This window comes from Xiphophorus couchianus, chromosome 4 (assembly GCF_001444195.1).
Source record: "Xiphophorus couchianus chromosome 4, X_couchianus-1.0, whole genome shotgun sequence".
In the NCBI taxonomy this organism is placed as follows: Eukaryota; Metazoa; Chordata; class Actinopteri; order Cyprinodontiformes; family Poeciliidae; genus Xiphophorus; species Xiphophorus couchianus.
This window is the reverse complement of record NC_040231.1, coordinates 30,684,885-30,707,260: the sequence shown is the minus strand read 5'-3', so window position 1 is coordinate 30,707,260 and position 22,376 is coordinate 30,684,885. Positions and strand designations below refer to the sequence as shown.

The window sequence follows — 22,376 nt, the reverse complement described above, 5'->3', positions numbered from 1 at the left end:
AAGATGGAAAAGCGCTTGTCAAATCAAATGACTGAAAATTCGCTCAGTTTTGATGAAGTTATGTAGAACTTTAGGGAACGCTTTTGACTACCAAACAGCTGTTGGCAGAGTTGGTATGACGACGTGGTATTTCCTTCACCTGAAGGTGAATTGTTGAAATGTTAAAATAAAATTAATAATAATAATAACTGATTTATTTATAATCCCCTTTAAATATTTAAATCGCAAAGGGCAGGAAACAGGAACCAAACAAGCATTTCTAATGAATGAAAATACATTAAAATTAAATACATGAATAAATGCATAGATAAGAGATTAAAACCAATATGTAAGAAAATGAACCAAACATTTTGCTAAAAGGAAATGTCTTTTTCAAACACTCAGTGTATTGCGGTGCCCTCAGAGTGTCAGGTAGACGGCAAACCCCACCTCCATCTCTCCACATCCGTATCGCTACTCTGGTGATCAACAAGAACGGTGCAGCTACTCGTTACTTCTTTCTTGAAATTGTTATTTCTCTTTCAGGGTTTTTTGGATGGTGTTTTTCTGAGTTATGGTCTCAAATTTTGATCAGCTGACAAACAGCCTATTTTTATGTTAATGGTTGTTCGCAGTAAATTGCTTAGTAAAATTTTTTATGACGTTTATGGAGGCCATTGACCTCGATCTCTTTCTATTGTTTTCTTATTATTATTATTCTGTTTTATGGAGGTTGGCAAAACACTGAGAACTCGCTTACGGCGCCCTCTGCTGCACATGCAGGACAAATGCAGGTAACGCGTTTGGGATGGGCCCACCATTACTCACTATCTCACTCTTTGGTTATTTAGCAACACCTTGTTGAGTAATTTGCACAGCAGCAGTTTAAACTTTCACCGTTGTGTCTTAAAGTTAAACAACAGCATATAATGAAAACTGCAGAAAGAGGTAAAACTGACCACTGGGTTACTGGAGAGTGTGTCCTCTAGCAGCCTGAGCCTATAGTCATAGATATGGTAAAGAGTATTGGTCTAAGCTCTTAGCCCAGTTGCACACCTCTGTTACACCGAAGCATAACGATTTGCTATCAGACGTGTGATAACACATCACACGTCTGATTTGTTATCACTGAAATCTGTAGGAAAAAGATCCAGCAGTAATTAAGTGGCGAAACAATAAGGGACACAGTCTCAGAACCAGACTTGCTCTGGGTTTGCTACGTGAGCGCAAACGTGAGCGTCATTTGATTTCTTGTAAAAAAATAAATAAAAATCGACAATTCACTGCAACGTTACTTTGCTCTCCGAATTACTTTTATTTGAGCTGTTAAGTTCAAATGTACATTTCACACCGTGTGGTCGATGTACGTTGATGACAAGGTTCTGATAAACTTCCCTCCAGTTCAGGCCTGAGGTAAACTCTCTCTGGTGTGGACGCGCTGATGGATTGTCAGATTCCCCTTCTGAATAAAACTCTTCCCGCACTGGACACAGCTGTACGGCCTCTCAACGCCGTGACTCCGCAGATGGGCCGTCAGACGCCTTTTCCTCCGGAACGTCTTCCCACACTGGTCGCAGATGTACGTCCTCCTCCCGCGTTTGGAGGCGAGCTTCCTAGGCAAAGCGGGAAGGTTCTCAAAAAGCGATCTGTTCTCTTCAGGACGGGGGAGCTGGTCACTTTTAGTGTCGCCGGCTCTGCTCAGACTCTCATTGTGAACTGCGTTCAGGTGGGCGCCACTGGCGTTCTGTGGAATGGAATCGGGGCGAACGGTGAGAGAAATGACGTAGAACATTCAATTCACACAACAAAATGAAGACGTCTCAAAAATGAAAGTTCTTTCAACCTTAGAGTATGTCCTACTTTCAAACTATAATTAATATGATTGTTTTAAGAATCATTGGTTTGTAATAATTCAGTCCCGATTCGATCGTTTTAAATGTATATTAGATTTTGAGGTGATCCATGACATTCATTTCTTTATTTTTATTGGAGCCTTGCAACAACCTTCCGTACACGTACAGCTGCATCGCAATAAATTCTATGTCTAATCGTGAGGATTTGTTAAAAGCTGAAATTCCTTTTCACTACAGTTTCCTTAGCATTGTCCAATAAATGACAGGCTGTTTCTTTAAGGAAAAAAGAAACGAGGAAAAAAATGCATCAGTCAAACTAATTTTAAACCAAACTTCCTGAGTTCTGATGTTCGTCAGTAGGAAACAGAAACAAAACATTTTCAATCATTAAAAAAAATAAATATTTGAGGTATTTTAATGAATTGTCTTAAGGTAAATGCTATTTGTTTTAGACATGAGCCACCATGTAGCCCGGCCTTATCTACATATTTAACCACTGATTTTAAAACACAACAATCCAGTTTTCCACTTGACCATAAGTTGTTTTTGTTTTGTTTCATTTTTTGGGAGTTTTTTTGTTGTTGTTGTTTGTTTGTTTTGATTTTAACCAAAGTGGCAATTTGGGATTTTATCAGTTGACGGACAGGTCTCCTCGACCTAACAAACAGAATAACTGACATTATCTTCCACTGTCTGTACCAAAAGCTGTGGTTTGCAAAACACATGGATTGGGATTTTTCTCACCTCTCAACTCAATATTCGTGTGTGGGGCTCCTTGTGGGATCAAAGATTTGCTCTTACATAATATTTTGTTGCACTTTAATTAGGAAAAATGCAAATTTCAGTTCAAATTATTTGTAGACACCTTTACATTTTTCAAACGTTATACAAAATTCTTTAAAGAAGAAAAAAAAAAAAAACACAATAAAACCTAAAGGTCAGAAATTTGATCATATATGAAGCTCAAATAATAAAAACTTCCAGTGTTGGTATCAGATCCTGTATTTACTTGGCATTGGATCGATATTGGACACCTGTAATTATTGCACTCACTAGCTTGTTACAAGTCAAAAAGAGTGATAAAGGAACAAGTTGAGAACAACTCACGTCTGGTAAATACATCACTGGGCTGGTCGTGTTGTTTTCTTTCACCAGAAAGTTCTCCATGTTTGATCTAGCACTGGGTGGAACAAATAAGCACAGGTCAGAAACAGCAATCACAATATGTTTCCAGAAGATTTATACATAAACAAATTTTTATTTCAAAAGTCAACATGTCTTGCCTTACAACAAATTTGACAGAAGTAAAGAAAAATACTAAAAATGCGAAAAGAGGCACTGAAGTGAAATCGAATACTCTCTTCTACGTGATAAATCGTCTTTAACGAACTTCAGTTTGAACTTTACTAGGGGATGAAAACAAACGATAACAGGTAATGTGATTGTTTTTAAGAATGAAAACATTAAAGACAAAGCTACACCTAGGTTTACGTCACTTCTACTGCAAACTACAGGCTGTCAATGACAGAAAAGAAACTTACCATTCACCTGTGAGAGAAGTCCAAAGTGTCCTTGCAGGTTAATTGTTTGTTTTGATCTGGTGGTGTTGGTTTCCAAGGGAACCAACAGTAAGTGCACTTTGAACCACTCAAGTTCTCCATGTGGTTTGAAAATTTTAAAAAGGGACTCAGAATCAGCTTTATTCAAATTCAATTCAAAAATACTTTATTGATCCCAAAAGTAAAATAAATAATTATTCTACAGGTTTTTGAACACAAACAATAAATCTGACTTCCACTTTGCTCATAGTTAGGGCACTTTAGACATACATTTAAAAAATATATAACAAAAATCTATACACCGCTTAAAGTAAATGAATCAAAATCAACGTTGGAATAAATGACAAACAAAGCATCGTAAAACATTTTACCTTTCAACTGCTTCTACAATGTTAATTAATTAATTTAGAATAATCCAACATTGCTATTTAAACCAAAATCAGCTTATAGTAACTTTGACATGAGTTGTATCTTTGGACTACATGCATTTTTAATGAAATAAAATTTAGCCTGCAAAAACCAACATCTCTGATTGGAGAGCTAACTTTGGCCTTTTAAAAGGATACAGGCCTTGACCATTAGCCACCATGCCTAACACTAGCATTAACACAATTAGCATGTTTATAGCTAATTATATCACTACAATGAAGTAAAATACACCAAAGCATTGAGAGAAGGTACGACAAAACTCCCAATCTGGTTTATTTATCGAGGTTTCTCAGTATCTGACAGTTTACTTTGTAACTTATCTGTACATTAGCTGCAAGTGAACTGAGCTCAGCTGAGTTATTCACTCACTGGGAGGTTCACAGCTATTTCTCCACAAGTTGTCACTTCTGTCACTCACAGACGGGTCACAAGCTCCACAGTTTGCTCAGACAGCGCACATGTGAAGAGCATGCCTCAGACTGCGGGAGAAATGGCTAAAACAACTCAAATCAATCTTCAGTAAAACCAGAAATTACAACTGAAATTACATGCAGGGTTTTAGAAGCCCAATGTTGCACAATGTTTTTACAAAAGAGAAAACCAAGGTTAAATCTACTAGCATGGATCACATGACAATGATTTGAAATTAAAGGTTTTTGCAGGAAACGGATGAGAGGACGGATGAACTTGGTCATTTGGGGAGACTACAGGAAGGATGCAATGACTGTGGAGAGCTGAAGGTTCTTGCTTTTAGGCATGAGTATATGGCAATGACATATAGATGGACAGACGCTGCCCGTTACCAGTGTGAAGAAAAAAAATTGATGCCCAACAAGGCATCATTGGAATAAATGACAGTCTGGAATAAAAGTTTGGATGGCAGTGAAAGGTATTTTGAGGACTGAGTACCAGCCTGACTAACAAGATAAGAAATCAATGTTTATGTCTGTGTTTCTCTGAGCTTCTAATAAAAGGTTCTGCAGCATAAGTAGTGAAGAGACAGATGGACGTGGTGTCAAGAGAAGGGAAATGCAGTTGATAAGCTGCATGGAGAGATTTGAAGTTCTGCCCGTGCGCTGACAGAGTACGAGGTGTTAAGGATGGCTTCCCGAGAGGCACTGAAGTGGTTGAATGACTGGGGAGTTTGTTGAAAATCATAGAGTTGTAAAGGAGCAAGAAACGTGCGAGCTTGTATGGCGGAAGAAAGGGCAGAAGAGATGGAGGGATGAACGTGTACAGGGAAGCCTGCAAAGAGACGTGGAGTGTGTGGTTGGGACCTGGAAGGTTATAGCATTTACATGATGCCACTGACACATTCCACTATAGATTTTGTTAACTTTATCTTTAAAAATGTTTCCTTTTGTGTACCTTTACCTGTGGCACAGTTTCCTGTTTCCATTAAGGCACTCAGCCAGTCAAAACAGCAAAAAAGACACTTTAGTACTCATCAAAGTTCTAATGCCAAAATGGACATTACAACTTGGATCAACAACAACAAAAAAAGCCCAGCAAATTTAGTACAAGCAGGGACAATGCTAGTACATCAGCAGCCTTAGCTGATGTACTGTTTCACTAACATACTATACTGCATGTACTGAGAAAGGCCATATCATCACGGTGCTTGTTCTGCACTTCAGGTCACAGTGAGACTCTCTTGCTCTGCTGTGTATGTCAAGTCTTTGTGTGTATGCTTCTGGGTGTTCCTGAACCACAGGCTCAGTGTTGGCTCTGTCACCTCTGGCTGTGGTTGACCGGAGGTGACAGAGCATAAGCTCCCTCTCTGACACACAGAGCACCGCTGTGTGCTGTGAAACACCTTCTGCTTGTGTCGTGAAGACTCCTGAACAGTTTATGCTTGCCCAGGGACATGAGCACTTTTATGACAGGTAGAATGTATTCTATTGTGCAGACTCTGCAAAAAATGGACTGACCAAAGGCATCGCATTGCAACAGGGCCCTCTTCACACTCAGTTAAATCTGTGTGATGACGTTAAAAAAGGCAAACAAAGACAACAAACTTCGAGGAACAACTTTGTCTCTCCATTGAGCGCAACGGAGCACGAGATGCTCAACGTTCTGCTGTGACATTGTGGTGGTTCATTATCGTGTTGGCAGCACAATGCTATCTCATCCAGGACCTTTGACCCCTCCCACCCCTCAAACCTGTGAGCCTTGATCATTTGAGAATCCGTTGAAAGATTGGCTACAGTGGCCAAAGCCCTGGCAGCAACCTCAACTCGTCCACACCTGGCCATCAGGGCTCCAATTAGTCTGCTTTACTGAACCATTCGGCACAGTGGCTGCTACGCATATTAGGACCTGCCACTCATACGCGTGCAACAACGAAGCCTTTCATCAAGGAGCAAAAATAATAATCCATGAAAATGAAAGAAAAGAGGGAAAAAAACCTGCACGTCTCTTACACATAGGGATGAGCATGACTGAACTCACCTGGAATAAAGCTTTGAAGAGCCCACACACACACACACACAAACACACACACACACACACACACACACACACACACATAAGACTGTGCAGACATCTGAGAATAAATAAGTTTTTTATCACAACTCATTTTGATATTTAGGCAATCCAGTGTATGAGAGGCACTTGAAGGTGTAGCTGTTTGGGTATATTCCATCTGGTAACAATTTACAGTATTTATGAGGTTTAGTTTTTCATTTTGCTTTTTATGTATTGTTTACCGCTTTTATAATTTCTTGTTTTCATTTCGACGCAATAAAACCTTTGGAACAACCAGACACTTAGTCTGTTTCACTTGTTTATCGCACAGTGTTCAGTCTTCAGTCAAGATAGGCAAATGAAGCGTCATATAGGTTTGCGTTAAGCCTACATAATTGTCTTAAGTATATGGTATCAGGAGGTATTATTTATGGCTGTTCATCTGACTTCATCATGAGATCTCTCAGCTGAACAGCTGCAAAAGAAAACAGGGTTAAGGTGACAGAGTGCAAACTTTCTGTTTAAAGATTTTTCAGGAGCAAACCCAAAAATACTAATTTCAGCCAAAATATTAAGTGTGGTTGCTCATTTGAAATGATTTTAATCACTTTATCTAAGTCAACTATAGATGACTGCCTTCCTTTAATTAAAACCTGTCTATCTTTTTTTAATATATTGTGAATCCTGCCTAATTACTCTTGGCAAACTACAGTGTTTTTTAAATAATAATACAAATAATAATAATAATAATAATAATAATACTTTGGCTCTGACAGTAAAGTCTGACTAAGCTGCTGTGTTAAAATTACAGTGCTGGTAGCACAACGTACGCAAGAGAGAGAGAGAGAGCGCTCCTCATACCAATGGCTCAGATCAATAGATTGGCTGTAGCGAGACTAATATTACCTAACTGTGAAAATTGAGTAATATCACCAGCGCCGCTGTAGAAACGCTTTATTGATTGCATGGTCAATATCAAAAGGCAGATATCAAAGGCTGCATAAAAACGCTTTAAAGATGAAGAATATCATGTGTTTTTTTAAAAAATTTTTATCAGCCATTTAAAAAAGGGGAGAAAATTCAATAACAATCTCAGACTCTTATCAATTTCCAGCAGTCCGGGTAGTTAGTTGGTCACAAATGTGTCTTTGCTTAAATGTAAGGTTCCCTTATGGAGTTTGGTCAATTCATAAGTCGTAAGAAAATGACCCAGCTCTAGAGTTTCTTAGCTAAGACAAACTTGAAAAAACAGCTGTAGCACCAAAATGCCTTTTAAATGATGAAGGAAGTCTCAAAGGGTTCCAACAGTCTTCTGGGAATTTATTGCAGATCCAACATACAACCAAATACTGTAACTACAGTGACTGAAAACATCCTCATTTCTGCACACATTCAGATTAGTTCAAACTGAAACTCCAGACTCATCTTTCTGAATATCCAGTCATCTACAGCTCATGACTACTCCTCTTTAGCCCAACCTGTTTCTCTGTCAGTCGTGTTGTTGTGACTTTTCTGTTTGCAAGTTCGCTTTTCTTCCGTCAGACTCACTCCTGTCAGCTTTCATTTGTTTTTTAACGAATATCAAGAAACACTACTTGCTTAATTCTGCTGTCACTTTGTCACTCTACTCTGTTTCTGTCTCGTGTTTGAATGGCGTAAGAAGACACAATACCTAGGAAATGAGGCACCAGCATCACCTTACTATGCATTCGACCCTGGAGCAAACACAATTTGATCCCCAGATTATCATGTTTCAGTAAAAGACCAGGAAGTGATAGGGGACGGAAAATATAAAGGTTTTACAAATGAGTGACAATGAAATGTGTAGGTTCAGAGACCACCTGCCATAAAGGGGGGATCAGTTAACATGTCCTTCATTAATGGGACAAAATGTTTATTGTTAAAATATATGGAAAGTAATGGTCATTTTTTAGCATGCGGTTAAAAAAATCTTAGTGGTGCTTCTGATTCTCAAAATCGTTTCCCTACCACCGGGCTATGCAAGTTTTCACAAAGTCTATAGCGCAGGGCATTCTGGGTAAATACAACCAAAACAAACATGCTAGCCGGAGAAATGGCTTGCAGGCTTCGGCCAAAGACAAAATAGAAATCCTACAACAACCAAAATCTCACGCCATTCCATATTTGTTTGTATTTTGTGAAGAAGGAAGTTGTGCACGTGTCTTCTTCAGAGGTTTTTGAATTGTTTCCTTCAGTGGTTCTTGGGGTAGCACCTCCACAGGCGAGGGTGTGAACCGGATTTTCAAAGAGTTTGGTTTGTTTGACACGGTGTGAAAGTAAACCGCAGCAGCTGAAAGTGTAACAGATGTTGCAGTTTTGGTCCCAAATCAAACTGAGTCTACATCACACCAAGACATCAGTCTGAGAAAAATACTGAAGTTCCTTCTAGTATCTTCTGACCCAACGAACCGGGTCATGATGATTGGTTCAATCATCCCAACCTGCGTCTCCACAGCACAGAGGAAATGCAGCATTTGGGGGGAAAAAAATGATCCAGATGTTTTGTTTTGTGTGGGTGAATTCATGAACAGTCATGCTTTCCATGTCTCCATTAGAACAGGAGCTATACATAGCTACATGTTGCAGAACTAAAGCTTTAGTTTTGCTGCCAAGTTCTTCCTCTGTAATGCTACACACAACATGTCTCACCAGTGACATTGTGGTTTTGCGCCAACACACAGTCATGCCAAAGCTTCTTCTGGTTTCATACAGTAATCATCTGTATGATGAGTCTAATATTAGTTGCGGGGCAAAAGAAAAAAAAAGATTTCTCCCTGCTGAGTTGTGTTTCTACAAGAATAAATGCTGTTCAGAATGTCACCAGGCAGTCGTGTTGTGCAGAAATCACAGGTCATGTAGCTTAAAGGCAGCCTACCTTTGTCTTTTGGCAGTGAAAATGTTTGATACATAGAAAAACTGGAAGACATCCAAGGCTGCCCTAAAGCCAAATGTGAACAACACTTTTCTTCTCCTAGCAAATGTAAACTTGGACTTTTCTGTGATAATGTGTGATAATCTTGTCACAATTCTTAATAGGAGAAAAAAAGAAAAAAACACATTTGTTCATCGGTGAAAGAATATGTACGAATATTAGTAATTTCAGGAAGTAGCTTCAGTAAGATCACTGTTGCATTCTGGGATTTGAGTAAGGTGACAAACGAAATTTTGCTCCAAGTGCCTTTCTCCGGTTTTCTTAAAAACAAACACACTTTCCACTTCATAAAGGACAGGAGCACACCGAACCACTGCTCTGCCTGAACAAGGAAGGATGCTTTACTTACAAAGGAAGGTTGTGCAAATTGGGGATATTGTTTTTATAACATAACTCAGCTTTGGAAATGTGGCACATTGGGTGAAGGAACAAACCAAGTAGCAGAGAAGGAGGGGGCGCTATTGTTTTTAGATGCAGCTATAAAATCACAAATTTTTAGTTAAAATTTTTTTGGTTTATTTATTTACTTATCTTTTATTATTTTTTTTAGATTTAAAAAAAAAATGTAATTTTTTTTTTAAATTCACAAATAAAATAAAAAAAGTGAATTTCATGGGCTCCTTTTTTATGGCGCCCCCTAGGGTCCTGGCGCCCCATGCTACCACAGCCGGCCCGGTGCTGGAGTGAATGCAGTTTGCATTAAGCAGAATTACTCTTCATTTATGGTGGATTTAATGTTCCTGTTGGATTTGGCCTTTTGAAACTTGCACCGAATCTAAATTTTATGCAGATGTCAGACATGATTCGATGAAAGTCATAAAAAATACATCAAAGGACAGCCATTAAAGTGTCACAATTAAAAATTCTCTTTTGTTTCAAAATAATTATAATAACAAAAAAAACCCAAAAAACAACTTGCCTACCTTAGTGCGTCCGCTGTATGAAGTATACTCTGATGTGAAGAACACCGGCTGCAGCAGGTAAACGTGTTCCCTGCTTTTCACAGAGCATCAGCAGCAAATGATTGAACTCCGACAACTTGCGGCTGCACACAGAAACAATGCTGCTCTGCTAGCAGCCTGTCAGCTGTGTGTGAATGCTGCATTTTTCTCTGACAATGACAGCAGTGTCCAGCCACCTGTGAATCTGGCACTCTATTTACACGTAGTGCAGAATGGCTGCTTTTCATGCTGACTTGACCTGCACAGGCATATTTAGATGCTTTCTAAAGGTCAGGTGATGTGCTGTTTGCCTGACTCACGTGGGCTTGGAAATGACATCACACTGTTGTTTTTTTTTAAAAAAAAAAGAGACACAAAGATAAATTTGGTATATGCCCCTGTTTTGTTTTGGTTGTTTTTTTTTTTTTTTGACATTCTAGCCTCTTGCTGTAGCTGCTCAGAAAAATGCTTTGGCAGAAATAAGCCTGTTTTTGTGGAGGAGTGCGGCTGAGGTCAGTTTTTTTAGACCAGACGTGTGGTAAGCAGTGAAGGCACAGATACTCAGCGACGAGTGGATCCAGAGAAATGTAAAAAGAACGGTAACAGAACATTGGCTAGCAAGATGCACATGAGAGTACGAGACCGTTCTGAGAGTCTGTGCTTCAGGAACATAAAATATTTTCCTGTTTTCCACTATGCTTGTATGAAACATTCCAAAAATATTAAGGATGGATTTCTCTTCCTGCTCCCCACTACATGATGCAGCACCACAGAAAATGGTGCAGAAGCTCTGCCGGGCCAATAGGTGGCGCCGTGAAACCGCCAGTGAAAAACACAAAACCAACCAAACTGCAGTGTTTGTTAAAGTTTTAGCTGCTTTTCACAACATTAGGCGGGCCTTTAGAAAGTGTGATAATTATTTTTCAAATAGTTGTAATTGTGTGGCAGAAAAGCACAAAACTTGTACATTTTAATAAAATGTTCTTGCACTCATTATTTAAATTTATTTTGAAATGTCTAGAATCGGCCAAACGTGACATCGATTCATGAGTCTTTAATAGAAATTGGTTACATTGGTGACATTGTAAAACAAATCTCCAGTGTAACGTCATAGTTTAAAACGATACAGCACCACAAAAAACAAATAAAACCCTTAAAATCTCTTTGTGTTCCTACAGTCAAATCCTTTGGGATCTGGTTTGGGTAGAATAATAATAAAGGATATTAAAAAATGCAGTGAATATTTTAAATACACACACATACTTTATATATACAGTAAAGTATGTATATATATATATATATATATATATATATATATATATATATATATATATACATACAGTATACCTGGCTCAGTTAACATGAGATTTATTAGAAGTTGAGATTTGGGCTGGGACTTTTTTGGGTGTTGGACGGATTTTACATTATCTTTGGGATGGAAACGGTCATATCTGGCAACCCTGCTGAATGGCGCCATTTTTGAGAGGGAGGAGCATGGGTTATAGAGAGAGAGATGGAGCTTCAAGGTCATCATTAAAAAAAGAAAAAAAACAAAAGAAGTGGTTTGCATAGCCACATTAAATCGGCGTTAAAAATGTATCCACTCTACAACTCGGTTTCAAAAATGATCGTTTCTGGTCTCCCAAAACACTGGGGGGGGGGGGGGGGGGGGCAGAAGAAAATATTTGGGAACCCATCCATCCATCCATCCATCCATCCATCCAGTGCGTTTTGTTTAGTCAGGTCCCCGAGGCATAAGGTCCAAGAACAGTGAAAAGGGAAACCCAGCAATCCCCTCCAGAGAATCGTCCTCCCTCTCCTCCTGGGGGATCTCAAGGCATTCTAAGACCAGAAGGGATATCTCATCCCTCCAGCAAGTTCTCCATCTGCCCTGGGGGTCTCCTCCCAGCAGAATGCGCCTGATAAACCTCCATAGAATTTGAGTGGAAAAAGCCCTAATCAGTTCCCCGGCCTCCTCTGCCGACTCCCTTTGATGTGGAAGAGCAGCAGCGAATATTCTGGCTCTTACCGTCTATCTCACAGGCTGAGTCCAGATACTTACTCTGTAACGGAAACTGCTTTTAGCGTGCTAACATCTGCAGACACCTTTCTTTTGGTCATGAATCAAAAAGCGAAAGCCAAAAGTAAGGCTTTGTGCCAATCTGGGGCACTAAATCCAAGCACTCTGTTTTTTCAGCTGAGCTCCTTTTTTCTCCACTACAGATGAGAGCAAAACTTTTTATTTGTGCAAACAAAGCAGTGATCTGTCTGTCCGTCTCTCTGTTGATCCCACAAACATCAGCAAATGAAATACTAAGATACTTGAGCTCCATTTAACTTTGTTAAAATTCAGAGCAGAACATAAACAAGCAACAGCGTTGTGTTGGAAGAACTTTTTCACACCATCTAATTTTTGTCCATTTTCAGTGGAGAGGAACAGAAATATTTTATGCTCCTGAAAATGCATTACGATATAGACAGATGTACTCAGTCAACTTAATGGCTTGACATAATACGCATGAAGTGATGGCCACCACTGACTAGTTACGCTAACACTACAGCACTAACCATGAACATCAGTTCTGCTAACGCTAAAGAACTACTCCAACTTGGTATTTAGCAAAGCTAATGCTAAAGCACTAATATGCCACTTAGCAAAAGCGAATGTTAAACCACTACACTGACACGGCATTTAATGGAAATTAATGCTAAAGCAATACACCAACATGTTACTGAGTGGAAGCTAATGCTAAAGCACATTTATACTCACCATGAAATAATGACAACATATGCTACAACACAAAATATGGCTTTCAATAGGGTGAAATATTTTGTCAGTAGATTTTAAATTGTTAATGTAGAACTAGAGGCTGTAATTGTACAGCAATGCATCCTGGGTGCAGAATAAAAGGCATTTGCTGATCCGTGTCAAGGGTAGAAAATATGGGGAGGCTCTCAAAACAATGCAAATAATGTGAATTTGGTATATATTTGTATAGTTAACACCCCTAATTGTTTTTATGTGTTGTATTCCTCTGTGTACGTCTTTTTCTTTTTTTTTGTATATTTTCCATTTGCTCAATAAAGTTTCTTGAAGTGAAGGGAATGTGCGGAGAGGAACCAGTCACCGTCTTCAAAATAAGAGCAGGAACATAAACCCCTAACTACGTGAAGAACTCTTAACATTTTACAACGAAAGCTTCAACTCAAGATGTCGAACTTTATTCAACTGAAAAATTACAAAACAGAAATAAATTAGTTCTAAAGAATTTTTTTTAACAATAAAATTAATTTATGAGAGCTAAGTGTGCTAAATGTTTTCAAAGTTAGCTAAAGCACTAAAGAAAAAATAGCTCTTAGTGCTTTAGCAGAAATGTGCTCACCACTGAGTAGCCTGTATCTGATAACCAGATACGAGTGAAAACGTTTATAATGACACGTCAAAAACTGTTTTGAAAGAAGCAATATTTACATAAAGTTTATTAACATTAAAAATCTATGCAACGCTTCCAACATTTTGGTCACCTGGAAAAAGCGAATTTTGGTGTTGGATGCAAGTGAAAGGCAAGGGCAATTTTCCAATGATACTTTTGTTTTACCTGAAACTCGCTGTTATTAAAATTAAATGTAGTCACCCAGACTGGTGCAAATCTGAATTCAGAATATCATATCTCCCAGGCATCCCATATGAACTGTAGGTGGCGTCCATTTGCAATTTTAAGGACTGTGGCCTTTTGGCCAAATCATTATAAAACTGGTCAGAGGGTTCCCATTAGATTTAACAGAGTTAAAGCGTAGACACAAACCAATTCAGCAGAACAATGAGAACCATCGTTTCTATTGTGAATAATACCTTGACAACGAATATTTGGTCTCAAGAATAAGTCCTCCCCCAAAGATAAAATGACGACGTTCAAAAGTGACTGTTTGTGTCAAAATGAGACAAAGAAGATCACAAAGAAACGACTGGGTTTGTGAAATAATCCCGCAGGTCAGGAGTTAAAGTCACTGCATTTGATTCGTCGTATCGATCATCGCCACAAAGCTCCATGCGCTTCTGATGGCAATCTCTGTGAAAGAGAGTTCGGCCGTCTTGTTGCCTATTTCCTGCCAAGGTAAAACTGACCCAATTTCACCATGTAATAATACCTCAATTAGAGAGCCAAGACGCCACAGCTACAAACCCATTACTGGTAGAAATGACATCTCAGAATGCCATCTTTGACTCTGCTATTTATTGCACTCTGAGGGCGGTGAGCATTTTAGGGTTTTATTTCCTGGAGGTGCAATATGATTAAATGAGTTTCAGAGATTCTGAAGTCTGCCGATGTACCTTACCTTCATCATCGTGGTTAAAAAAAAAGAAAAGAAAAAGAAGAAGTGGGACGTTAATTAGAAGGCCAGGGCTTCAGCATAGAAAGATAAGATGTAAATTGCTTGGGTCTGGAACTGTGGAGTTGTCCATATGCTGTCAGCTGCACCACCTTCAGCCTTAATCAAGCCACAATTAGGCATCGGCTTTCCACCGAAGCCATCATAGAGAATAATGGCTGCCTAATTTATAGATGTGTGTCGCCGCATCCGGATTTCAGCCTTGCCAAATTACACAACATTCATAATGTGTAATTAGAGAGAAAAGAGTGAAGTGTCACTGAGCTGAGAGGATAAATTAAGCATGTTCCTTTAAGAGGAATTTGATCCAGGAACATGCTTTTGATGAATGATTCTCTCCCTCCTCTTCCTCTCCTTGATTTTACTTCTATGTAAATTGCAGCGTGTTGTTAAGGCACTTCTGAGATGCTTGTGTGATTTGGCTTTGATGCTGAATTTCTTGGCCTGACTGACTCTGTAGCACATTAAATAAGATGCAGGGTGTCAACAATGCTTGCTGTTATCGAGCTCAACAAGGTTCACTGTACCCGGCAAGAAGAAATGTTAATGATTCAGCTTTCTTTTCTGTCTTTTTTACTTCTTTTCTTTCTTCTTGTTTTTTAAAGAAAAATAGCTCACAGTAGAATTACAGAACTCCAACTCGTTTTCTGGTTTGGTGAGATTTCCCAAACAAGAACTGATTATAAAATCTGGCCTGGAATTTAATTCAAACAGAGCTGGAAAATGGCCCAAGTAACAACAATAAACAATAAACTGAGTCCTAATGCAGAGTATGCATAAACATTATTAGTGACTTGGCCACATGTGTGAAAGTTTATTTGGGGTCACACCAAGCGCATTTCGCCCATCTCGTCTCGTGTTCAAAGTCTATGTGGAGGCGGGTCGAGGGCCCGTCTAGTGTGGCGCCATTTGAAGTGTTAGATGCGTCAAGCGAGTCCAATGCGTCCGACAAATAGGCCGGCAATGTAAAACAATGACTAAAGCGATTTTGACACATCAGACGAGCCTCCAGATAGACTTTGAATGTAAACCAGATACGCAAAACGCTAGGCGTAGAGCAAAGTCAGGCATCTGCATTCACAATCCACATGCATCTCACTTGAAGCGTCGGACTCATTTTCGACGTGCGTAACGAGTTGGGTGTGATCACACCATAAGTCAGCCGTTTAGAAACTGATTTGGATGAGTCTTTGTCTCAATAGATAAATCAAAACGTCAAATGGTCTGTATGTACAATTTGGAGGTGTGGACACTAGAGGTGTTATACTGCACATCTTGGTAATGATCTCATACTAAGTAAATACAAGGCCAATATTACCATTACAATACCAACTTTGATATTGAACCTCTGACCTTTGGGCCTGTTTTGTGTTTTCTTCTTTGAATTAAAACCAAGAACGGAAATTAGATAAAGTTCAAGAGTATACGAAATACTTTAACATATTTAGATGATAAACAATAGAAAAACTGAAAAAAATTGTTTGTTTATTTTGAATGATGAACAATGTAAAGCGCAAAAATGTATCATCTGAGAGCATAACAAATCAAAATCATTCTTGCGGTAGAGTTGAGAAACTACAATAAAAGAAAAGAATAAAGTACCATTTCAAGAGGGAAACTAAAGTAACAATCTCATCTTGTTAGCATTGATCCGATACTGATACCAACTTGGCATCAATATTATCGATATTTTGGTTAAATCCGCCCACATCTAGTCGTACTCGCTTCTCTTCAGTAAACAGCAGTATTCCATCTGGAGATCAGAGCACACCAACCCTCTCTATCCATTATTAATTCACCTGACAGACTCATCCAACACCCTGCAAAGACCATCCACAGCTTTTCCACATCTTTTATAATGTCCTTGTGTGATCTTACTCCATTGCAGAGGGGAATAATGTGCTTAAGATGTCTGAAGGGGTGCTTAAAGTGTGAAGGTTTTGATTTGGAAGCATCGACCCCACAGAGAAGTAGAGCCAGGCTAGTGCTGCGGTCGTGACACACGATACGTATGTTAAAAAACTTTCAGTTCTGTGAAGGCAGGAGATGCAAAGGAAATGAGAAATTCACAACACACATCCACCTTGGGTGAGTCTAGCTGAGTACTGAAGGCCTTGTGCTCCGGCCCGGTTGCCAGGACTTTTGTGTTCAAATGCAAAAGCTGCACTGCTCAGACTAAAGGTCCCTATCTAATTTACAAGGAGCCTAATTACTTTCAGTGGGGGAAAGGCAGCGGCTTCATTGTTATTAAGAAGCAGTAATTGGCGCGCAGTTCGGTTTAGTCCATGCAAAAGGTTAGCATCACAAACAAAAGGTTCACAAAAGGTCAAGAAAGAAAGAAAGAAAGCAAAAACATATAGCAACAATAACAGAAAGAGAGTAAATGAACTCCCTAAGCAGCCCGGGGAAACACGGATGGGGCGAATATAACACTAATTAATCTTTTGTAGTTTGGTTTAACAGAGGATGCAGCCTTCTGCCTACAGTGATGTGAAACAGTATTGCCCTGCTACAGATTTGTTCTTTTTGTGTTTTATTTTCCTCCCCGTCATACTTAAAGGTTGTAGATCATCAATAAACATTCATACCAGACAGAGACAAAACTGTTTTCAAGTTTCGACTTTGTTTATTAGGGGGGGGAATAATTGCTCCCAAGCTAGATGAAGTAATTAGAGCAATTATCCAGGTTTTTGACTTCACTTTAACTTTCACACCAAGGCATGATTACCACAAGAGTCTGCAGAGTCAAGAAATCACTTGAATAGAATATGTCTGACGGCTAAAGATGAAATAATAAATCATGGATTCATACACTGAAAAAACACAACATCTTAATACACTCAAAATTACTTAAAAGTAACTTTTTGACAAGACATAGGAGCTTGTTTTAAGTCAATAATTCCTTCATATTGATGAAAACATATTAGCTCCACTGGTAGATTATTTCATCCAACCATTTAGAAACTGAATGGATGAAACATGGAGGAAAATGTCTTGTTATAAGTGAAGCAATCTGCCAGTCAGACATTTACTTTTTAATTCATTTCTTCATTTTTCTACTTTGGCAGTAATCGAATTTGAGGTTAGTGCAACAAAAATAGGTTCTACTTCTTTTACTACTTTTTATACTTTATGTACTAGTGGACGTGATTCAAATATGACAAAAAGGCAAAAAGAGAAAGAAATAGTTTTTCCCTGTATATCCTTTCCCCTCCTGCTCGTTATCACTTATCCTTTCATTCCCTTGTGTTTCTGACATTACTATCAGAAACAGAAATTCTGAGGTCGTATCATATCGTGTCTGGTTTTTCCACCTGCCACCTGAGGAAGAGCGGCACAACAAGCCTCCTCACAGAGCCGCCCCGCCGCCGCAGAAAACAGCTCCTCAGCGGCCCGGCACTGATAAATCTCACACATTTCCTCTGCGATATGAAGGAGACCTAAAGAGGAGGCCACTTTATCACCAGGAAAGGCTCTCACTGCGCCGCCTTCAGCGCTTCTCACCTTACTAAGGAAGAGGAAATGGCACTAATAATGTTTTTAGGCATGTTTGGTTTTGGGGGAAATGGTTTCATCCATCAGTTTCAGAGCAGATGGGAGGATAGAGGGGATGCGGGGGGAGAGAGAGGGGGGAGCAAATGTCTTTTTAAAAACAGGAAATGTTACATTGAAGGATTCTAGCTTTAGTTTGTATTTTTTAAAAAGGTTCCTCGACTCATGCTCATCTGTTTGTCTGCAGGCATAAATTGGAATTTCTCTCTTATTTTCAAAGTGTCACCAAGAAGCAAATATTTCAGCAGTGTAGGATTTTTAGGGGAGTTGGTCACGTTAGGGATGCCACATGTCATCGTTTTCCAACTTTATGCTCAGATTTTGGGAACATTATGGTTACTGCTGATTCTTTACGAGTCAGACCGATCTGATCTCTTCTTCTCTGAATAATTTGTCAACTTGTTGTGATTCTGCTCATTATGTGACTTTACTGAGGAGTAAAAAAAAAAAAAGCAGAAATCTTTTTCAGGAGTTTTGTTCTCATTACCCAGAGGGCTTTGGCAGTTCAGGTTTTTTTTTTTTTTCTCCAGCAAGTCCCCAGGTTATGCCGGCGTTATCTCTTTATTGCCTTCCCATCGCTCCCCAACTAAAAGACACCTCTGGCATTGATTAAGGTGGAGTAAGAACCTGCTTATGTGTTTAAATTACGTGGGCCCAGACGCTCGGGGCGAGCCTCTGCAGCGGTGCCCTGGGACCGCATTATTCCTGTGATGGAAATTCTTTGAGGATGGCAGCTTTGCATCCTATTTGGGCTGCGTAGCCGTGAGACACGCCACGGGGCTGGAAGGCCATTATGAATCCATTGATTAATTCCTAAGCTCTGATAGATGAGGGAAACGTTAAGGCAGCTGAAGGGCTGGTGGAGACATGGCTGGCATTGTGCAGCCCTACAAGCTCTAATTATGGTACAGTTTGCTGCTGCCTTTGATAAGAGTTCTGAAACAATAACGGGCCACGACTTTCATTTGAAACATTCCTTGTCAGAGAAGGAACATAACCTCCCCTGGTGGCGCTTTGCTGAGGAGTTTGCTGCAGTGGGACGGATCTGTCCGTGTCTTCGCGTTGCTCCTGAGAGTGTGTGAGAGAAGGCGTGTGTCTGCGTGTGTGTGTGTTTTATGGAGTTTAGCAGAGCTCTTGGTTATGGCTTCTTTCATTTCTCTGTGCACTCTGAACTTTGGCTGCTTATTGATTGTGTGGAAGTAATTCTGAACATTTGCAGAGCCAAAACCTAACTGAGGAAACCCTTGAAGTTTTTTCCCTCGCCAGGCATGTGGCTGACCAAGTTGAAGGATTCAAGCTTTTAAAACAGTTTTCTCAGTTCTCTTTCTGAGAATGTCTGTGTGCTTTGTGGAAATGTAATGTTGCAACTCATATTGAAGGAGTCGGTGTGGATGGTGATGTGGTGGTGGTAGCAGTGAGTCTCTGACTGAAGGCTGTTGCTAACAGCTCGCTATCAAGCGCCATCAAGCGAAGGTTTGTTCCTGAATGACACAATCAGCTGTTGGCAAGCACTGCTAATCCACCTCATTTGCTTTTGCCGCTCCCCTTTAAATTTCTATCTGGCTGTTTGGTCAGAAAGCACGAAAGAAAGGTGTTGGCGTCTGACATGTCCGACAAATAGGCCCACGACGGAAAGCAGCGGTAGAGTGATTGTGACGCCTCCACATAGACCCTGAATGTAAACCTGACGCTCCACATGCGTTTGGTGAGAACGCACCATCAAGCGTCTGCATTCAAATTGCACGTGCTTCGAACTTGAAGCGTCGGATGCATTTTTGACATGCATAACGCGTTAGGTGTGAACGCACTGTAAGGCAAGAAGCAGGGGATTCTGGGTAAAAACTATCAAAAACAGGCACGTGTCGGCCTTATCTAAATGTCTTATCTTTTACAAAAGACAAAAGTAAAATCCTACAACCGCCAAAATCTGACACTTCATTCGTGAAGTTGTGGATGTGTCTTCATCAGAGTCATTTCCTTCAGTGGTTCTTGGTGCGGCGCCACCACAGGTGAGGAGGGGAACAGGTTTTTCAAAGGGTTTGGTTCATTTGACACAGTGTAATGTGAAAGTGAATCGCAGCAGCTGAAAATGCAACAAAAGTTGCAATTTTGGTTGTCAATGGAACAGAATCTACCAGACTATCAGGTGTGAAAACTCCCTTAGCCTGGTCTGTGAAGGACTCAGAGAACAAACATGAAGACCAAAGAAAACAACAGACAATTTGAGGAGTAAGTTGTGGAGAAGGTAAAATAGAATATTGCAACGTATTCATAATTTTTAATGACTTGAATTGTAAAATGCGTACAGCACCTGAACCCAAACAGCAGCAAAAGTAGACCAATATCAAAGGTCAAAATGCCAGCAACTAAGCATCACTCGGCAACTTCTGAGAAAGATACGAACTCTAACTTTTCTGTCTTACTAGAAAATAAGAGACAGTGTTTCTTTTCCATCTCATTATTTAGCACACTCTAATGATTAGATTAAAAGGAACCCCGGGGAAAGGAAGCAAATCAACTACCTGGCCTTGATTTATTTTCTCACATCACATCTTAAGACAAGAGAGATGCAGTAATGTTCTCAGAGGACACATCCAGACACATGTCAGAAAGGAGTCCATGCATAAAAGGAAAACAGTAAAGGCAAAAAACATTTTTTGAACAACGCGGATCCCAAATGCTCCTGCCATAAGCCAAACACTGAGATCTCGCAGGGATGCAGAAGAGATAATTCTGCCCACAGGGTGTTCTTGATCTCTCCCATCAAGCGAGTGTTTGTTCTCTGCAGAAAGGGAAAGTCAAATACTTTCACATCTTTTTAGCTCTGAGGACCGCATAAAGGTGAGCTCCAAAGGCGGTTTTCACTTAAAGTCACACGTTGGAGGATTTCTCTTGGTGTATCTGATGTTATCCTTGATTTATTTATTCTGGAAGTACTACCAAACACAACACAGTGCGTTTAATTTGGTACTTTGTGGGTGCACAACAACATTTTCGGATATTGTGTGTTTGAGTTCCAGGTGAACTAAAAAAAAAAAAGTTTCCAGGAAATGTTTTGATTTCCAGTTCATGAATATCTACCATTTCCGATTGATTGGTCCACTCTATTTTTGCAAATGCATCTTAAGAACAATATTTAGTCTATTTATATTCTACTAATTATTAGGCATAATATGCCAAAGCAGAACGTTGCTCACCTTTCTTGCCACCAAAGCACGGACTTCACTACATCTGATGGTGTGCTGTGGTATGTGGAACCAAGAAGTTGAAAGTTTCCCAGCAGAACATTCCTCAAAGCATCCCACTGCCTCTTTAACGAAGAAATAGTCCAGCTTTCCACGTAGAAATAGAAAGACTGGCTCCTAATACCAGGCCGCCATCTCCCACTGGTCTCTCCTGCAGTTCTGATTCTCGTGTATTGTTTGTTCTTTCAGTGGTCAGCAGCGGTCAGCCATGATACCCTGACTGGTCTGTGGCTGTCCATGTGTTCTGACTCCTTCCTATCAGAGCCAGCAATCTGAGCTACAGCAACTCGTATGTTGGACTGGATCAGGCTGTTGAGGTTTAACACAAGCATCAGGGCAACCCTAGTTGCTGTTGTCCCCATCACTGCTCATCACTGTTCTTTCTTTAGACCGATCTTGAACATCAACTATGAAAGCAAAATTGCTCATTTCTCCCCCACTATGCCCCACCCATTAACAGGGCAACTTGATCTTTGAATTCATATGAACAACTTTTTGGGCTTTTTTTTCATTTATTAGAGACGCATTTCTCTCAGTGTTTTTCGATTGTGTTTTTTTTGGGTGACGATTCGATTCAGAAACTGTTTTTGATTCAGAAATGAATTTTCTATTCCAACGGTCTAGAGAATGTGTTTGCATTATGGGACTGACAGGAGAAAAAGACTGGAAACAAACAGAAGATTTACTGAAAACAGTTCCATACTGTATCAAATTTGATCAGTTTATATTTAAACAAAAATCAGGTTTGTACTTAAATTAATGTAACTTAAATTACCAGTGTAAGGTTAGTTCATCGTGCCTGGCTTTTTCTGTAAAAATAACTATTGATATTTTTATCAAAAAAATATGAAAGAATTGTTCAAAATGTAATTTTACAAAAAATTAATCCGACTAAAATACGTTTTTGAGCATTTTGAATCAATTCAGAATTCCCAGGTAAAGGGACTGCAATTCTTTTACTTCTTATTTTAGACTGACGCCATTTAATCCCTTAATTTATGTAAAAA

The 22,376-nt window shown here is 39.5% G+C and overlaps 1 protein-coding gene across 1 annotated transcript; it reads right to left on the bottom strand.

Moving 5' to 3' along the window:
• Nucleotides 1-1,270: 1,270 nt before the first annotated feature.
• LOC114143383 (zinc finger protein 32-like) lies at nucleotides 1,271-3,134 on the bottom strand. Its single transcript, XM_028015349.1, has 3 exons — nucleotides 3,116-3,134; nucleotides 2,940-3,012; nucleotides 1,271-1,723 (listed from the first exon to the last, which is right to left on the bottom strand). Exons 2-3 carry the CDS (start codon nucleotides 2,997-2,999, stop codon nucleotides 1,382-1,384), a joined length of 402 nt encoding a protein of 133 aa, XP_027871150.1. The 5' UTR covers nucleotides 3,000-3,012; nucleotides 3,116-3,134; the 3' UTR covers nucleotides 1,271-1,381.
• Nucleotides 3,135-22,376: the final 19,242 nt, after the last annotated feature.